This window comes from Anoplopoma fimbria, chromosome 23 (assembly GCF_027596085.1).
Source record: "Anoplopoma fimbria isolate UVic2021 breed Golden Eagle Sablefish chromosome 23, Afim_UVic_2022, whole genome shotgun sequence".
Lineage (NCBI taxonomy): Eukaryota > Metazoa > Chordata > Actinopteri > Perciformes > Anoplopomatidae > Anoplopoma > Anoplopoma fimbria.
In genome coordinates, this window is record NC_072471.1 from 15,565,666 (window position 1) to 15,584,212 (window position 18,547).

Here is an 18,547-nt window from a genome sequence, read left to right on the forward strand (position 1 = left end):
AAAGCTAACAATTGCTACTAGAATATATAGTTTACATCATTAGAATCCATATAGGGGAAAATTGATCCGTTTCATTCCGAAAAGTCAGCTTTTTAAAAACCAACATGGCTCAGTTCAAAATTTTGTTTAAAAACAAAACTCCTCATCTCTTGAGACAATATTAAAAACAAATATAAAGTGACTTTTAGATTTTGTCTGGAGAAGTGTGGTGGCGAAGGAGGTTTTTACAGGCGGTAACATCCTCCTGCATTATCAGTCATCATGCTACTAACGGCCACCATCTAAATTATGCAGGAGCAATCTGCAAACAACTTGGTTTGGCAAATGACAGCGGATATTTCTGTAACCACAGTAATCATGAAGTTATCAGTCAAATTCATCTAAAACTTTGTTTATTGGCCGTTTTGTCTGTTTTTGGCGAATAAAATACCCTAAAAATACAAGTATAGGGAGGTGGAGATCAAGAAACAAAAAACATATAATTTAAGTATTAAGTTAAACATGTATTCACATTACATTTTTAATTATCACAGTTATTGTCAATATTAACTTAGCTGGCCTGCTAACCTGTCCAAATGATGGGTTAAAGAAGGAATAAAAGTGTTTTTTTAATCATATATTTTGTTTTGTGCTACAATTATTTTAGTTTTGCCTCTGAAAAGTGGTGTAAAAGCTCAGCCTACTTAATTATTGCCTGCTCTTACAAAATATCTGTCTTTTTAGTTTCCAGTTTCTAGTGGCACTTCTTTGCACCAAGCAGATTGGTGTAAACTTCAGACATAGATCTTGAAAAACATGTCAAGACATGGCTAAATAATTCCATTTAACAGCTTCGCACAACTTTTACTATCAAGTAATAGTAAATATTTGTTGGCAGCTGTAGGAATTTCTACTGTCACCCAGGGTATAGGTGCAGCCAAGTGATGTGTTTTGAATAGCTTTAAGAGAACAATGGAGCTTTATTGCTGATACCAATGTGAGCTTTATGAGGCTTTTGACTCAAAAGACCATACTTGTCTAATGGAACAATTCATTTTGGTTTAGTATTTTCACAAGGTTTGATGAAAATAAGAACAAATTGAATTTCACCAGACGTATAAAAAAAGATTTAAAAAAAAACACCACCTGTTGTAGCACCAGATGTTCACAGACAAAGTCTTCAAAGTTACAGTTCCACATGCACAGTTAAAATATTTAGTTGAGATCTGCACACTGACAGGTTGTGAGTTCAACTGTTTGGGGATTGTGCAAACAACAAATGTCATAATGAAGCCAGCTATTATGCTCTCTGGTGACACTTAAATAACATCAAATGGGTTCTTCACTGCATGGGGGCAATCCCACGAGCTCCAGTAAGGCTCTGTCGCTGCTCTCTTTGACATCGGCAGGTCAAACTCTACGACGCCTGTTCAGCGCTCAGACGCTCCTTCTTTCATGGGTATCTCTTCTTCTGACGTCCGCTTTGGGATGTTGTGCTTTGACCTCCTACAGCAAAAAGAGAGCAGAAATTGGATAAACACACAAAACCGTTTTACATCAATTTCAGTAATTTCATCACATGAAAGAACCCTCTGTAATGTAATCATGCTTTGTCCTGTAGCTTACCTTTTATAACAAAATAAAGTGATTACGATTAAAGCACAGCCGATCCCCACAGAAGCACAGCCGATCACCGCTGCTGATGAAAGAGAAACGTACTCAACATTAGCTATATTACATTTTTCCCCTGAACAAACGTACGCACATCACCAGTCTGACTTTTGGCACAAATGGGTACAAAAACAGCGTGGAAGCTTACTTCTGGCAACAGGGGGGAACGCATGAGCATCACTTGCCCCGTTGTGCGAAGGCTCAGTGGTGGTTGAGGTTGATGTTGTCTGGTGCGTCGCTTTGCTCGGCGTCACATGCTCTTCTTTTCCTGCCGTGAAAGAAAAAAATTAGTAAGATTTGTACAGTAGGTCTGTTTGTGAAGAGTTTTGCATTGGCAGATGAAGGCAGCGTGGTTATACATTAAGGATGATCAATCATAAGACATTCCCAATGTCATCCAGGTTTTCTTCATCTTTAAAAACACATATTCTAAAACAAATGGGTCCATTTATATGCTGTTCTGATTTGTTTACAGATCTGTGTATGCCTTAGAAAAAACACAACACTTGCGAGGAGAGATCGATAGTCGGACCAGCAGAATAAATATGGAGGAGATCTGAATGTGTGTGAAGCCGGATTCAATTTTGGTCTAAAGAAACTTAAAACTCATGCCCTGTACAACATGAAAAGGTTCAAGAAATGATGGATTCATCATGGATTGAACAAATATTTCATATTCAAATATTGAGTTTAAAAAAAAAAAAAAATAAAAAAATTGCAAAGTGAACTTTTCCCAGATTTGTCAACTTTTTATGAAATGTCCCCATTTTGGAAACAATTACGTACATCACCATGTACTTTGATTACTTTAAATACAACCATATTATAGAGCCACCACTGAAGATCACTTAAAATAATATAAGTATATATAACTTTATCTTTATCCATTTAGAATATCCAGCAAAGCATATGTAGACATTGAAAATATAGGGAGAAAATCCTTGTATATATATGTATGTGTGTGTGTGTGTGTGTATATATATATATATATATATATATATACCATATTGTAACTTCATGGTAAAAGGTGTGCATTAATTCTCCCTGTCTTTAAGGTTTAACAGATACGTGCCCTGGTCAATAAAATCATCTGACCTGATGCGGTTCAGTTAAAAGCAGCATACACTGCCATCAGCAAAGCATGCATGCATGAGGATAAGTTATTTACCCTGTGGCTGACTTGTCAGGACCTGCAGACCAGGTGAGGTTGGCTCTGCTCGCTCTGGCTTTGCAGGAACTGAGGAAGGGGAGGGGCTTAAACTCTGGGTCATCCATGTGCTGGAGGAAGCTGCTGCAGATAAGAAAATACATTTCCTTCTACTCATACTGCTAAGAGCATGCCTGCTAATACTGCTTCTTTACAACAATCTTCCTTCTTCCACCATCACTTCTATTTGTAAAACTACTGTTGAAGAAGACAAACTGTGTGAGTGTTACTCATGCATGGTCAGTTAACAAGTGACTGTGTAATAAAGACGTACTCTGATATAAGATACCACTTAATAAATAACAAAAGATAAAAAAAATGCATGCAAGGTCTTGTGTTAGTTTCTTACGCTGTTTCATATCAATACAACTGCTGTTACTACTTATTCGAAAAGTACAGGTGCCGCTACGACAACCACAACTCTGCTACCACTGTATATCCACAATCATTCCGACTACTATAATGCTACTACTGGTTTACGTACTACTACTACTAGTGCTACTAGAAGAAGAATGGAAAAACAGACCTTTCTATTTGTTCTATTTTCCATTTAGGTGTTACCAGTTAGCATTTATTAAAAACAATTATAACTCCTGTGCTTTTCCTACTGTGACTCTTGTCAACATGTTTGCCATGAGGTTCATCACAATAACTCTCATTACTTTAATAAAGTACTACTTGTATATTTTGACTTTTTAAAGTGTGACTTTTTAAAATGTGATAATATCCGTGGGCTTTAATATTGTGGGTGACTTCTTTAATATCATATGAAGTCATTAGTCCAATTGTTAATAAAAATATTTACCAGGGAAGCTTTTAAGTATTGTGAGCCACTATTGTACAATGAGTATTTTCTGCCAGTATAATACCATCATTGCAAAGTCTGAACCATTAAAAAGGCCAAGGGGAATAGCTAATTTGCAATAAGTTTAATGAGTTTGGGCATTAACTCTATGAAACAATAGACCACTTTCAGGATGGACATCCTAACTTGTGAAGCATGGGAGTCATTTATGACATTAATACAATGGCTGAGTTCCATTTAGGTTTTTTAGGTTTCTGTGTGAACAGTGTATCTCTGTGTCCAGGTTCATCATATTATGATGCAATGAATACAGTTTGTCAGGACTAAATAACCAGTTAGGTCTATTATTTTAGTGGACGAGAGGAGGACGAGAGATGTAGATTGAGCGGTTTCACACAGAACTAAATTATTCTATGACGACACTACGACAAAATGCCACTTTATAAACTTGCAAAATTGCCTTTTAAATTGACAAATATCCTATGTGTCATTCACGCCACAATTCAAACAAGATCAGAAAATATTTGTCTCTCCCCTCTATAGCAACATATCATCTTGCCATTACGTCGGACTGTTTGTTTTTTCCCTTGCAGTCCACAAGTGTAGTCCTTGTGTCTTTTGCCTTATTTCATGGGAATACAGCATAACTCCTACTAGCAGAAGAACTACAACCATTAACGCTGCTGTTACTACCTTTACTGCTACTTCTAGTCATTACCACAAATACCACTACTACAACCACTACTAACACAAAAAATTAAGTCAGATATAAGGTCTATTTAGTATCATCATTAGTAGCCTACTTAGTTATTATTAGTGTTATTGTAGTTTTTTAATGCACATACAGAACTCACTGACTGTGGTGGCAATGGTGGAGTCATGGGGAAAACCAGCGTGACCCACTGCAAGATCATGAATGTGAAACAAACACTTATATCTGGCTCATTTGACAACTTTTCTCTATTCTAGAGTTGTTGTGTTAAGCTTACACTTACTTGTTACTGTGTTCTCTGGTGGCTGTGTTGTGGTTCCATGTGGGTCAGCTGAAACACAATTAATAAAAAGTTAAGCAGTTTGTTCATCATCCGAAATCATATCATCTTGAGTCTAAATAACTTACAAAAAACACCAACAGCCCTAGATTGAAACACAACATGGTAATCCGACAAGACAATTTACTCACTTGGCAGACCATTCAAAATCTTCCAGAAACCCCAACCATCAAGTTATTTATTTATTATAAGATAAGATAAGATAAGATAAGATAATCCTTTATTAGTCCCGCAGCGGGGAAATTTGCAGACTTACAACAGCGCAGAGTAAAGTGCACACAAGAGACATAGCAGAAGAAGACAAGCTAAAAATAAAAATAAAAAATTAAATTAAAAAATAATTAAAATAAAAAATGAAAAATAAAAATAAAATAAAACAAGTATTATAAATAAGCAATAAAAAAAAAACAGTAGAAAAAACAAGAACATACTTCAGTGCTCACACTTTGCATTAAATCAGGGGTCTCAAACTCGCGATATTTTGTGGCCCCCACCTTAATATGAAAGTTTAATGTTAGTTTTATATGAATGACTTTACAGTGTTGTGTGCGGAGCTGAACGAACCAATCACGGTGGGTATATGGCTCTAGGGGGCGGGACATCGACCGGGCTTGATGCAAGCAGAGAAACATTCTCAATGAGTGACAGTTACAGCAGCGTTGCCATGGAGAGTTACAGTGACAGCAGCGTTGCCATGGAGAGTTAAACGCGGACATTCGTCCCAGCGCTGCGTTCACAACACCTCCCAAAAAAAAAAAGTTTTTTAAGTTGCTGCCAGCGGGAGCGTATATATGGATATATATATGTATATATGTATATATGTATATATGTATATATGTCTCTCTCTGACTAAATAAATCAAAGTGATGCGTACGCGGCGAGATAAAAGAAAAGTAATAAAATAATGTAGCCTAATGTGGTCTGCAGTCACACACCGACACCTGTCCGTCAGTAACAGTCTTAAAGCACCGAAGGTTCTGTGCTTTTTGAGAGGAAATAGAGTCAGAATATGGGGATGTGCTCTACTTCACCGAGGTACGTTGGCTCAGCAGGGGAAACGCCTTGAAGAGATGTTTTGAGTTGAGAGCAGAAGTGAAAGCCTTCATGGAGAAGGATGGGGTGGCTGTTCCTGTGCTAAGTGATCCCAAATGGCTCATGGACTTAGCTTTTCTTGTTGATATCACACATGAGCTTAATGTACTGAACAAGAAGTTACAAGGCCGGGGGCAACTCGTCAGTGCTGCTTATGACAACGTGAGAGCATTCTCCACAAAACTTGTGTTATGGAAAGCCCAGCTCTCTCAGACAAACCTTTGCCATTTCCCAGCATGCAAGGCACTCGTGGATGCAGGCACACCATTCAGTGGTGAGAAGTATGTTGATGCCATTTTGAAGCTACAGGAGGAATTTGATCACAGATTTGCAGACTTCAAGACGCACAGAGCCACATTTCAAATTTTTGCGGACCCCTTCTCCTTTGATGTGCAAGATGCCCCTCCTGTGCTTCAAATGGAGCTCATTGACCTGCAGTGCAACTCTGACCTCAAAGCCAAGTTCAGGGAGGTGAGTGGAAAAGCAGACAAGCTTGGGCAATTTTTGAGAGAATTGACCCCCAGCTTCCCTGAGCCTTCCCGAATGTTCAAGCGGACCATGTGCCTTTTTGGGAGCACATACTTGTGCGAAAAGCTCTTCTCCACCTTGAACTTCAATAAGTCCAAGTACAGGTCCAGACTTACTGATGATCATCTTCAAGCCATACTGAGGGTCTCAACTGCTTCCTCCCTCAAGACAAATGTGGCTCAGCTATGCGAGAGGAAGCTGTTATGACCACATGGCTCAAGCATGGCATAACAAATTGGGAGACACGCAGTGACAAGCTTTTGGTATATTTATTTAACAATAAATAGGCCCTAACAAGGAAATTAAGTATCAGTGTAGATGGCAGCTTAACTATGTGTAATGTGCTATGGACTGGTGTAATGAGAATGTACAACAAAACCAAAATAAAGACGATGAGGTTTGGCAGCAGCTTCAGTCACCCAGCAGCGAGAGAGCCACAGGCTGGATGTCTTCCTCCTTTTATAGGCCAATCAGGCCAATCAGTTGCACCTGCTGCAGAAAAGGAAGAGCCAAATGGCCCAAGTAGTAGCGCCTCCCCCACCACACAGGGGAAGGACACCTTCCCTGACCGCCATGGTATACGTTACCAGGGGGACGTAACAAAGCGCTGCCAGGTCTCTAGCAGCAAGGAGTAGGCAAGAGAAGCCATGTTCAGAAGAACAGTTCATGTTCTTCAATGTTCCATTCATGTCCAGGACAATTCATGTTCAGAAGAACCCATTGAGGTTAAAGAACTGTTAATAAAGACGTTTAAATCTGAATACAGCAGATATAGAAGACTGAAGAAACCACACATAGTTGTTGACTAGAGAAATCTAATTATTATTATTTTATTTATTTATTACTGATTTATTTACTTATTAATTCTTAATTTGTTTATTTATTTTTTCATCTTATTTTGTGTTTAAAAAAAAAAAGTTTTTCTTGTGGAATACCCGATGCGGCCCAGCCTCACCCAGACTCTGCCTCCAGCGGCCCCCAAGTAAATTAAGTTTGAGACCCCTGACTTAAATGAAATCTACACTGTCACCAAAACTGCATTTTGTGTGCTCAGAATGCTTCCGGCAAATATTTTCAAATGGTCTAGGATGGAGGGAAGTTTATGGGAATCGGGATCTGGTGCAAAATAGATTCTCCTATTTCTTGTTCTCTGTCTGCTTTAAGATTATCTTATTTCATCATTAGTAGCCTACATATATATTATTAGTTTGTCAGTAGTTTATTTTTTTGTGCAAATACAGAACTGACTGTAGTGGTAATGGTGGAGTCATCTGCAATCTCAGTGTGACTTGCTACAAGATCTGACCATCATTAATCATAAATGTGAAACAAACACTTCTCTCTGGCTAATATTAAAACGTCACTGTGTACAAATATTTTAGTGTGTTTGTGTTAGAGCTTACACTTACTTGTTGCTGTGCTGCTTGGTGGTTGTGTTGTCGTTTTGTTTGGGTCAGCTGAAACACAACAAATAAGAAGTTGATAAGTTTGTTACTCGTCTAAAATCATATAATTTTGAGTATGAATAAGCTACAAAAAAACACCAACCGCCCTGGTTTGAAACACAGGCTTTTGGTAGTTTCCAAGCAGATTTTTTGAGTCACCCAGACTGTATGCCGATGATATATTGCTCTTCGTCTAGAATGTCCCTCCCTTTCTACCAACCCTCCTAAATATCTTCAATAATTTTAGTAAAATCTCCCAAAATAAAATGTACTCACAAGGTTGAACATTCAACACTCTTCCAGAAAACCCAACCTTCAAGTAAAGTATTTATTATACATAGAAAATACTTCAACCCTGACACATTGCATGAAATTAAATCTTCACTGTCACCAAACTGCATCCTGTGCAAGGAGAATGCTTCAGGCATATTTTTTCATAGAGTCTGGGGAAGCCCAGGAGTGGACGATTTATAGAAGTGAATTTCAAAGATGCTTCCAAACCAATCAATGTGTGTAATGGTTTATTTTAAGGTCTATGGAAAAGACGAAGGGAAGGTTAAAGCAGAGGGTGTAGAGTGCAAAATAGCTGCTTCCATTTCTTGTTCTCTGTCTGCTTTAAGATTATCTTATTTTGGTCAATGTGTACCTAAGATAAGGGCTGTACTGAAACATTTAGACATTTGAATACCAAATCAATTATTTTTGCACTCTTTGCATTCCTTGTTTGTGTGCATCCATTTATTTTTTAGGCATACTGGATGCTACGAATATTCACAGTTCAGCTAAACCCAATTGGCTATGTTTGACATTGAGCAAACTGCAAATTTTATCTGATCAGTACGATGAAAAAAACTAAATAAAATGCAGTTTTGCAAGGCACAACCCATCCAACGGTTTTACAAAATACAACTGATAAAAATCTATTGAGTTGCACCAAAGATATTGTGATATACAGACAAGTAAATATTACGGTGCATCCCCTTATGATCAAATAAGTGTCATTTTGAAATTGCGGTTATAGAGCAATTAGTTACATACTTCGTATCAATGGGGAAGTTTCTACTAGAGTCAGGTGACGTGTATCATTACAAACACACACACAAATCACATGTGGGTGGATGTGAACTAAAATAGACACTAATGTGCCTTTTCACATCATTTTAATCCCTCAAGTGCAGACAATGTGTGGGTGTACGTGAAAGATGTTTGTGTGATGTTGCCACAACTGTGCTACAGTATCTTTCCCCACACAGGTATTTGGAGCTGGTGGTCAGGGCTAAAGAGAAGACCCCAGACGTGATGACTTCCTACTGGCTGATGTTGCCAAGAGTGTGGGTGATCCGGCATTTCTCCCATCGCTCCTTTCTGAATTCAAACCCCCCAAACAAATGTACATGTTCAAGTCAGTTCCCCTGGACCTACCACTAGAAAAGGCCAAGCTTTCCCACTGGATCGTGGATATCGCTAATCAAGAAGAACAACAAATAAAATCTTACGTATACAATTGAGGCTGGGTTTGTCCGGGGCCCAATGCCGAGTACCATTGTCAGATTGCTTGCATTTGATGAGATTGGAAGTTCCCACCTGCCTCACATAATTTTCGATGCACTTGTAGCGAAAAGTGTCGCTAATGTTGAAGCAGGTCACTGGTGGAGGTTGAGTTCGAGGTCCTAATGATTTAATCTCTGGACATGGACAAATGGTTTTGTCTGGAAGAAAAAAAAACATCATGTGGCACAGTTACAATATAGATGTCCACACAGAACTAACGTCAAGAGAAAAATAAAGTTTTAACTATTATTAGTTAGTTTCAATAAACAAAGGGAAAAACTTGAAGGCCTCTGCAGAACTAAATGTGTCTCTGGAATATGTCAGTTGTGAATTAGTCCTGTTGAATTAATTTATTTTTGTGAGGCGAATCTACACGTCATTAGGTTTAGATAAGATAAGATAAAATAAAATAATCCTTTATTAGTCCCACAGCGGGGAAATTTGTAAAAACAAGATCAAAACGAGTATTATAAATATATATAAATTATTAACCTTTTGCTTTACTGTATATCACTAGACTACACATTAACACAGGTCAAAATAGTTCCTTCAAATGTGTGAGTTATTTCACGCACAGAGATCCATTTGGTTATCACAGTGTTGCCTGTATGTTTTGTTAAGTGCTTATATTGACTTTGTCTAATCACGATTGCAATCACAAACAAATCCTCTCAGACCGTAGTGACCGAAAGGGAAAGTTAAATTAATAACAACGACGATAACAATTTAAAAAGTGAACAATAATGAATGGTTTATCATTTTTACATTGTTGTGCCCCTTTCGGATCAAAGAATAATACAAGTGAAGATTACATTATTAAGACATTATTTTGCACTCACCTTTGGAGCAGAGCGCAGCCCCGAGCAGACAGACCATCGTAGCCCAGCCAGACAATAAAGCAAACGGGGAACACAGATCCATCTGACAGCTCTGCGGAGACCTAAAACATGCTCGCCAAGTCAACCACCACCGGTACAGATCATTGTCACCGCTCAGCGTCCTGTGCTCCTTAAGTTCTGCCATTAACTTTCGCTTTGCATGCCACTCCTCCTTCCCATTGGCTGATATGCGAAGCGATTAATTTACGCGGTCAGTAGTAAACGCACACTGTGCTCACGTTGCTGAAGTCATACGGTTTCTTTCTCCACTCGAACAAATACGTACAATAGTAAAACATGGCATGGTATACGACGGGGAAAGAACTGCCATTAATTGGTGAATTACTCTGTGTTGTTATGCAAGAGAGAGAGTACATTACAGTGCAATACGCTAATGACGGTACAGTCCTCCGGCCGCTAGGTGGCGCAAGAGCCGCCGTGCCGTTGATCGACTGGACTGTCGCGGTTACTTTTTGTTGTTGTGCTGCCGGCTTCCGTCTCGTACAGCGAGGAGAGAGCTCGTACCAAATGTTCCTCCAACCTTCCTTTATGCTTCAGACACTTACATTTAGTTAATGTGCAGGCATTTCTAAAACCGGTAGGTTATAAACAAGTTAGATAATACGACTTTTTTTTTTTATACATAACTTGTTTAGACGTAGACAGTAAAGCAGCTAATATTAGCATTGGCTAACGTTAGCTACATTGATATTTAGCCACTTTCTCCTGGTCTGCTTGAGTTTGAGATAGCGTACTTAATATTACCCCAAATGAAGCTTGTGATAAGTGACACATATTTTCGTTGCATTAAACGTTTTAATGAATAAAACACTAAGATTTTGAACAAGCTTTTCAATAAGGCTGCTGCCAAGTTACAGCCTCATTTTCTATCCATGTATAGCTCCTTAAGCAAGTTCAGATTAACGCCAACGTTAAATCAAATAAAACTTGTCTGCAGGAAACAGAGGCACTGACAGGCAGCCATGTCGCTGTATGATGACCTCGGTGTGGGGGCCAGTGACACCAAGACGGAGGGCTGGTCCAAGAACTTCAAGCTGCTGCAGTCCCAGCTGAAGGTGAAGAAGGCGGCTCTGACACAGGCAAAGGTGGGTAATGTCACATGCAATACAAGTACAGAACACAGGATCAATTTCTGGATGTGTGACACGTCGTGCAGGATAAACACATCTGTCATGGAGAGGATACCTTGTTGATACTAGTGAACAAGAGTGAAGAGAGTACATATGCAGTTGAGATTATAAGCCACATAACATGTAACCAAGCTAATGTAAAATTAAGAAAACGTGTGAAAAACGAGGAGACACCACAATCAATGTGTACTTATTCAATGGGTTTGTTTTGGTGTGTTTTTGTGTTTAGACCCAGCGGATGAAGCAGACCACAGTCTTGGCTCCGGTTATCGATCTAAAGAGAGGAGGCTCCAGTGATGAGAGACAGATCATAGACACTCCTCCACATGCTGCCGCTGGACTTAAGGTCTGTCTAATCCAGTGAACCTGGTGATCAGTGTTCATGAAATCTTCTGAGTTTATAAAATGTTTGAAATGTTCAAGCTGCTTGATTTGTACATCTCTGGATTTGATTCATCCGCATATAAGCCAAAGATGCAGAGCAAAAATGTTCAGTGGGTAGTATCATTTATATGATACAGAGCAGTGTGTGGTGTTGTGATCCATGTCTGCTGAAAAGGATGTAAATATCCTCATCAAAACTATTTCAGAGCTGCATCTGTAGATCTCTATCTCACTCACATATTTTGGACTGTGTGTGTGTGTGTGTGTCCTTCAGGAAACCGTGCCCAGTGGTTTCTCTTCTGGCGATGTGCTGATTCCGTTGGCGGACGAGTACGATCCGATGTTCCCCAACGACTACGAGAAGGTGGTGAAGCGACACCGAGAAGAACGGCAGCGCCAGAGGGAGCAGGAGCGGCAGAAAGAGATCGAGGAGAGAGAAAAGTACTGTCACGATCGGTCACTGAAATCACTCGTTTTCTTTTCCTAATGGTTGCTGTTCAGGGTCCGGGGGGATCTTGATGCCTGTGTTATTGCGTGCTTGTAGAAACACCATGGGACAAAAACCCAGAAAAGTTCTGTAGTGCTTTAGTTATTTGTCCTGTAATAGTAATACTGAAAACCGAAAATTTATCGGAACACAGGAGTGTTTTGACTCTTGAACCTGGTGTGTTGCAGAAAGAGGAAAGACAGGCCAGATGGTGGAGCTCCGAGTGGTTTCTCTCGTTTCCCTGCAGCAGAGGGCGAGTCGGATGAGGAGGAGGACTTCGAGACAGAGCGGAGGAAACGGAGTGAGTATTTTACCCCACTCGGCTCAAATCAAAGTCAAAGCGCCATCTGTGGATGGTTTGATGTTTTCAGAGCTGTAGTCTCAAGGCCAACTCTGCCAAGATGATTTAATCATCATTTGTCGTCATCTGTCGTAAGAAAAAGTCTCTTCAGATGAGTATTTGTCCACTTTTGAGGGAAATAAATAAGTTTTAGAATTTTTCGCTCAAACACAGGCCTATCCTTCCTCACAGGTTCTCTGTTTGAGCTTAACATGCTTTTCTTATTAGCATTGATGAATAACATAATAATGCCAATACATAGAAGTGCGATGTTTGATAAGATGCAATGAATTCGGTAGCTGTGTATCACAGTCATCATGTTTTAAATGAGACAAAATCAAAACTTTCCTCTCTGACATGATCCATCTCCTGTCTCTCTCTCTCTGCCAGTGATGGGTGGAGCAGCTATCGCCCCTCCATCTTCACTTATGGACAAGGATGGTAAGTCTTCAGATGCATCACGTGGTAATGGTTTTAAATCACTGACTAGTCTAAGGAAAAAAACTAAATGCTTCATGGAAATCCCGTCTGAGACGACATTTTTTGGTTAGACGGTGGAAAATGAGGCTTGTGTACCCACGTTTTCGGTTGAACTCTTTGGTCCCTGAATTGTCATGTAACATGTAAGCGTTAACCACACATGGAGTTTGTGTGTGGAGTACGTGAGCACTGTGTAGTGTTTAATTAATAGCAGTCTGGGCAGTTTGTCTACAACAGAGGGCAGCATTGTCTACATGGTCAGAGTTTGAGGTGTCTTTAACATTGTGAACGTCACTGTAAAATCACAAGGAAAGAAAAACAACGAATACAAAAAAGAATACAAAACAGAATAGAAAATAAATTCAAAGAATAACAACAGTAAATATTTTATAGAACTGAAAAAAATGGTTGTTCTCCTCAGTGCTGCACCACATGTAAATAGCTGTTGTGCTTTTAGGCTCATCATACTCCTACGAGGATGAAGGTCGTCCCGCCAGAGGCTCAAAGGCCGCCATCCCTCCACCTATGTACGAGGACTCAGAGCGGCCACGTTCACCGCCCGTACCAACCAGCTCCTTCCTGGCCAACATGGGGTGGGTGGGACACTCACACAGACACACACAGACACAAATGACTGGCAGGCTATTTGGGTTTTTGTGTCATAAATTAAATGGATTTCTAGTGGAATATAAAGTATGTTTTTAGTATAAAATGATTTCATTACCATCTATTTTAGCAAAAAAAATTCTTTTTTGCAATGCATCAACATTAATACTAATAAGGGGAAAACATGACTTCATTTTTAATTAATATTGATTCAGCATCTTGCACAGTGTAAGGTTTTTGTGCAACTAGCTTTGATATTTCAACAAATCACACTGCTTAACCCTCACAGAGGTACGGTGGCCCATAAGATCATGCAGAAGTACGGCTTCAAAGAAGGCCAGGGCCTTGGGAAGCATGAGCAGGGCCTCAGCACGGCGCTGTCCGTGGAGAAGACCAGCAAGAGAGGTGGAAAGATCATCATAGGCGACGCTGCAGAAAAACGTAAGTACCACCTTCGTGTGGCTTTTGGCTCCTCATGATCAATGCTATAAAATCCACACTCAGTTTTTTCCTTGTCCCCTTCCTTCAAGTCCTTTTTACCTGTCAACTGCATGAACCGACCTTGGCTTGTGTCGTCTCCAGACTTTACGTTCGGTCTCAGTCTGTCTCACATTGACTTTAAGTTGCAATAGAATTGTTTCTGTTTTCACTCTTGATCTGTTCATGTGTATCTTTACTCTACACTCATCAGTGACCATCATGGCTTCATTCCAGGATCAGTTTGATGTTTTACTGTGACTCTGTGTGCACGTCTTTTTCATTTTGTGTACTTGTGTGTGTGTGTGTGTCTGTCTGTTTGTGTGTTTGTGACTGAGCAGCAGGGTCCAGCCAGACAGTTGCTGCTGAGACTTCAAGCGGAGGCTTTTCAGGTTGGCCTTCACTCCCATTTTCTCTTTTTTTTTCATTACGCACAATGAACCGTCCTGCCGGTCTTTTATTCTAGAAGCATTTGTGTGTTTGCATGTGTTTTATCCATGTACATTTTTATTTATGCTCATGAACAGTTATCAAATTTAAACAGCAGTGCTTGGAGGAGGAGTTCTGTATTAGAATAAGATAATACGGCAATGAGTACAATAGTTTTGCATGTGCCAGTAATGCACGCTTAATTGAGCTAGCACTAAAGTCTTAGCTGGTTTTAATTTTGCTTTGAATCAAGTCTTTGTTTACCCCACAAAACGTATTTGTTTTCAGCTCAAACTGATGTCGTCCCTTATTTTTGTTCTCATTGCCTCAAACGTCCAACTTTGCTTGGATTAGATTGGAATTCTCCCTTACAGAACTCCACTTGTTTGTAATTGTTAGCGACATTATAAACTCACGCGGCACAGACTGTTACCTCAGATATACAATGTGAAAGCAAATGTTATCTAGAGTTGAAATGGTTTAACAAGATGTGTGTAGTTTTTTTTGAGTGCTTTGAAATGAAAACTGGACTTTACCCTTTGCTTCTTTCTGGATGCAGTGTTTTCTTTCAGCCACTAAATATCGAGGTCGGATCATCCTTCACTACGGCTTTGTTCTCAGCATAACTGCTGTAGTTGAATGAGTTTATATTTTAACGGGCTTTGCAGCAACTGGGCAGGAGTCTGTTATCAGTACTGTATACTGTACAGAACAATTGTTTATACATTCTCTCCCTGTTCTCAAGTGGAAGTAGAGTTCAGGACGCCCTGTGTCCCCTGAGGAACACGTAGTTGCCACTTTGTTACAAGTTTGGCCACAACTGGTCTTTGTCAGAGTGTAAAGACTGGATGGAAAGTTGAGATGTAAAATGCTCTGTGTATGTACATGTATACATGTTCAGTGTTCCTTTGAGCAAGACAATTATCCCTCACCTGTTTAATCAGTTTTCTAGGAACACAAATAGTATTTCAGTATTTCCTCAGCAGCAATAAGGATTCACCAAAAAAAAAAAAAAAAAAAAATACATTTGAGTGGAAATACTTTTTACCTTAAAACACATGTTCTAAAGATGATCTTAAAAATGTGCTTAATCCAGTTCACCAGCAGCCTGTCAATATTCCTATAATGAGGAACAAAAACCTTGGTGACCTTTGTCTCTGTTTCCATCCAACCAGCTGACTCTTCCAAGAAGTCGGACGCCAACCCGCTCACAGAGATCCTCAAAAACCCCACCAAAGTGGTCCTGCTGAGGGTATGCATGTGCAAATGTGTGTGTGTGTGTATGTTCTTAACTGCTGTTTGAGCCCTCATTATCTTCTAATGTCCCATGCACGTATCCCTGACCTCTCTGTTTGTCCCGTAGAACATGGTGGGCCGCGGAGAGGTGGACGAAGACTTGGAGGGAGAGACGAAAGAGGAGTGCGAGAAATACGGCAAAGTGGTTAAATGTGTCATATTTGAGGTGAGAGGAGAGCATAACAAAGTGCAAAGTGGATTTCATCAATCAAACGGGACAATCACAATCAAACTTTGCTTCTCAGATCGCAGTTGTGCCAGATGAAGAAGCTGTCAGGATATTCCTGGAGTTTGAGAGGGTGGAGTCAGCCATCAAAGGTCAGTATTGTTTTGTAGTCTGATGCTCACAATCCCAAATGAGCCCTCCACTGATAGGTCTACCTGTTCTTTATCATCATCTTCCACATTTCCATTGTGATTCTGCTTTCAGCGGGTCATATCCAGTTTAGCTCTTTTTGGGGTGGGCGATCAACTTTATGTAACTGCATCACTTTCTATCCTACCGTTTTATAACTGCTCTAATAATGTGGGTGAAAGCGTGTCCCGTTCTAAATGGGTCGGCCCAGATCGGGAAACAAGGTGAGACTCCCTGCGGTGTTACATCACATGTGGCCCAGCCAACCCTGCGGCACCGGCAGAACCGCGCTTACATCACAGCTCTCAGAAAAGCAGGACAGACGCTCAAAGACAGATACAGAGGACCTCAGTCATAACGTGTTGTCTTCAATTGTCACACTGCGTGATCTATTTCTAAAGGTGATGATGAAACGTTGTATTGCTCCAGGGAGGAAAAGTCTCTCTATGTTCCTCCTCAGGGAGGTCAGAGGTCATGTTCCCACGGTAACTGGAAGGAGATGACCATTGTGTCATCTTGCTCAAAGAACCAGGTCCCACCTGATTTCCTTCTGCAACCGTGTGAAATTTCAGTGAAGTCATTCTCAGGGCAGAGTAAGCTGTAATTTAACATTTTTAATATTACTATGCTCCTTCCAGGGTGGCATCAGGTATACATCATCATATTGAACATCTCGAGAAATACCCTTTTTCTCTTTTTTGCTGAGAGCTAGCAGAGAAGATTTGTACCACTCTCATGTCTATCTGTTAAGTATGAAGCTATAGCCAAAAGGCCAGTTAGCTTAGCACAAAGATGGGGAACAGGTTGGGAAACAGCTAACCTGGCTCTGTCAAAACTCCAAAAGTGAAAGAATCTTCCCACCAGCACGTTTAAAGCTCATTATATCTTGTTTGTTTGATGTAAAAACATTTATGCGCTGGACTTTTTCTTGGTTGGCCGTATTGAATTTCCACAGGAGCTTCCCCTTGTTTTTCCGGTTATCGGGCTCCTAGCTGTCGCTTCATGCATCATCATCATTGCAACATGTTTTGTACAGCCAGTGTCAGCACACTGGAGTTGATGTGCACACCCATGTATGAAAAGTACTGCTGCGATCAGAGGTGTCCTACAAGGAATATAGATACACACTTAGCCTGTCTCAGTTGTCCTTATAAAGGAAGGTTATCTTGATGTGTGTGTGAACGTATGCTGCCTTAACAAGTGACATATCTTACTGATCTCATATATATCCTATTTCTGCCTAGAAGTGTTAGGTACCAAAGCAGAGCTGTTTTTATTTTTCAGGGGTTTTATCAACTGGCACTTCAGCTGCTTTCCACAACAGTTTGTTCCACACAAATCAAATCAAATTTCTTCTTAGAACAAGAAGAAGGCCGCCTTTTTAGAGGTGGGGGGGGGAGAACTCCACCAAAACTATTGAACTGTTAATAAAACCTGGCATCGATTAGGCTGGTGCATTTCTCCTCTTCCTGTTGACATTACATCAGCATATTTCCAGCATCTAGGGCTTTGTAAATAACCCTGTGATGCAACCAGGTGCCATTGTTCAAAAAAATCATACAGTGAGAACCCGATTGAGTACCATGTTCAAGTCCCCCTCAGGAGCTTGTCAAGGGCATTCTGGGACACTTTGGGGGGAAAAAAACTGCTGAAATTGAAGGCAGGTTGAGGCTTCTGCATAATATTATACAATGTATAACCTCATCAAAACATCTGTAGAGGTTTTCTTTAATATAGCAGCAGTAATCCTGTTGTTGAAAGGTTTATATGTGTACTCGGGTACAGTCTGACCTCACCCCTCTCTCTCTCTCTCTCTCTCTCTCTCTCTCTCTCTCCCCTCTGCAGCCGTGGTGGATCTGAACGGACGGTATTTCGGTGGCCGAATCGTCAAGGCCTGCTTCTACAATCTAGACAAGTTTCGGATTTTGGACCTCGGGGAGCAGTTCTGACGTCTCCCTGGGCTCACAGCGTCTCCTCACTTGTACATAAACCTTTTTTTTTTATCATTATTTCCTGAACAGCAGTAAGTGTCTGTATGTAGTGATGAGTCAATATTATAGATTTTTCTTTTTTTCTTTTTTTTTTGTCCTGAGATGAAAAATACCTTTATGCCAAGACAAAATAAAGGGTATGAACTATGTCTAGTTTACTGGTTTCTTTATTTATCTTTGATTATTCATAATCATAATTTTGTTGCTGAGTTTTAAATCAGCCTAGTTATAGTGACTGAGCTACAGTTGTTTTCCAGTTTGAAAATGTGAAATATTTCATCCTGGTATAAACACTACCTAGCAAACCCAGAAATGTAACTCAAAACTTGGACACATCCTGTTA

At 40.0% G+C, this 18,547-nt stretch overlaps 2 protein-coding genes across 8 annotated transcripts; one reads left to right on the forward strand and one right to left on the reverse strand.

The window, feature by feature from the left end:
- Window positions 1–1,095: 1,095 nt before the first annotated feature.
- Window positions 1,096–10,514, reverse strand: il15ra (interleukin 15 receptor subunit alpha). Of its 7 annotated transcripts, none has more exons than XM_054624337.1 (9): window positions 10,170–10,514; window positions 9,276–9,488; window positions 7,744–7,791; window positions 4,658–4,705; window positions 4,508–4,564; window positions 2,819–2,941; window positions 1,799–1,918; window positions 1,606–1,675; window positions 1,096–1,485 (listed from the first exon to the last, which is right to left on the reverse strand). In XM_054624337.1, exons 1-9 carry the CDS (start codon window positions 10,351–10,353, stop codon window positions 1,410–1,412), a joined length of 939 nt encoding a protein of 312 aa, XP_054480312.1. In that variant the 5' UTR covers window positions 10,354–10,514; the 3' UTR covers window positions 1,096–1,409. The 7 variants fall into 7 exon arrangements, with proteins under 7 accessions (XP_054480312.1, XP_054480314.1, XP_054480311.1 ...); XM_054624339.1 differs by having other exon boundaries at window positions 1,606–1,678; window positions 2,819–2,938; window positions 4,517–4,564; window positions 10,170–10,512; XM_054624336.1 differs by having other exon boundaries at window positions 1,606–1,678; window positions 2,819–2,938; window positions 10,170–10,512.
- Window positions 10,515–10,683: 169 nt separating this feature from the next.
- Window positions 10,684–18,330, forward strand: rbm17 (RNA binding motif protein 17). The gene is made up of 13 exons (XM_054624564.1): window positions 10,684–10,806; window positions 11,167–11,314; window positions 11,589–11,705; window positions 12,018–12,184; window positions 12,419–12,531; window positions 12,961–13,011; window positions 13,508–13,643; window positions 13,946–14,097; window positions 14,475–14,525; window positions 15,738–15,814; window positions 15,926–16,024; window positions 16,104–16,176; window positions 18,059–18,330. The coding sequence occupies exons 2-13, from the start codon at window positions 11,192–11,194 to the stop codon at window positions 18,160–18,162; spliced, it is 1,263 nt and encodes a 420-aa protein (XP_054480539.1). The 5' UTR covers window positions 10,684–10,806; window positions 11,167–11,191; the 3' UTR covers window positions 18,163–18,330.
- The last annotated feature ends 217 nt before the right edge of the window (window positions 18,331–18,547 follow it).

What these genes read in the sequence shown, in the direction of transcription:
- rbm17 (XM_054624564.1), top strand. Translation starts at nt 11,192, where the DNA reads ATGTCGCTGTATGATGACCTCGGTGTGGGGGCCAGTGACACCAAGACG. An exon ending in GACAGAGCGGAGGAAACGGA is followed by an intron (nt 12,532 to 12,960) that starts GTGAGTATTTTA and finishes TCTCTCTGCCAG; the next exon opens with TGATGGGTGGAGCAGCTATC. An exon ending in TTCAAGCGGAGGCTTTTCAG is followed by an intron (nt 14,526 to 15,737) that starts GTTGGCCTTCAC and finishes CCATCCAACCAG; the next exon opens with CTGACTCTTCCAAGAAGTCG.
- il15ra (XM_054624334.1), bottom strand. Translation starts at nt 10,353, where the DNA reads ATGGCAGAACTTAAGGAGCACAGGACGCTGAGCGGTGACAATGATCTG. An exon ending in GGCTGCGCTCTGCTCCAAAG is followed by an intron (nt 9,489 to 10,169) that starts GTGAGTGCAAAA and finishes TTTTTCTTCCAG; the next exon opens with ACAAAACCATTTGTCCATGT. An exon ending in CACCACAGTCAGTGAGTTCT is followed by an intron (nt 2,942 to 4,507) that starts GTATGTGCATTA and finishes TCTTATCTGCAG; the next exon opens with CAGCTTCCTCCAGCACATGG.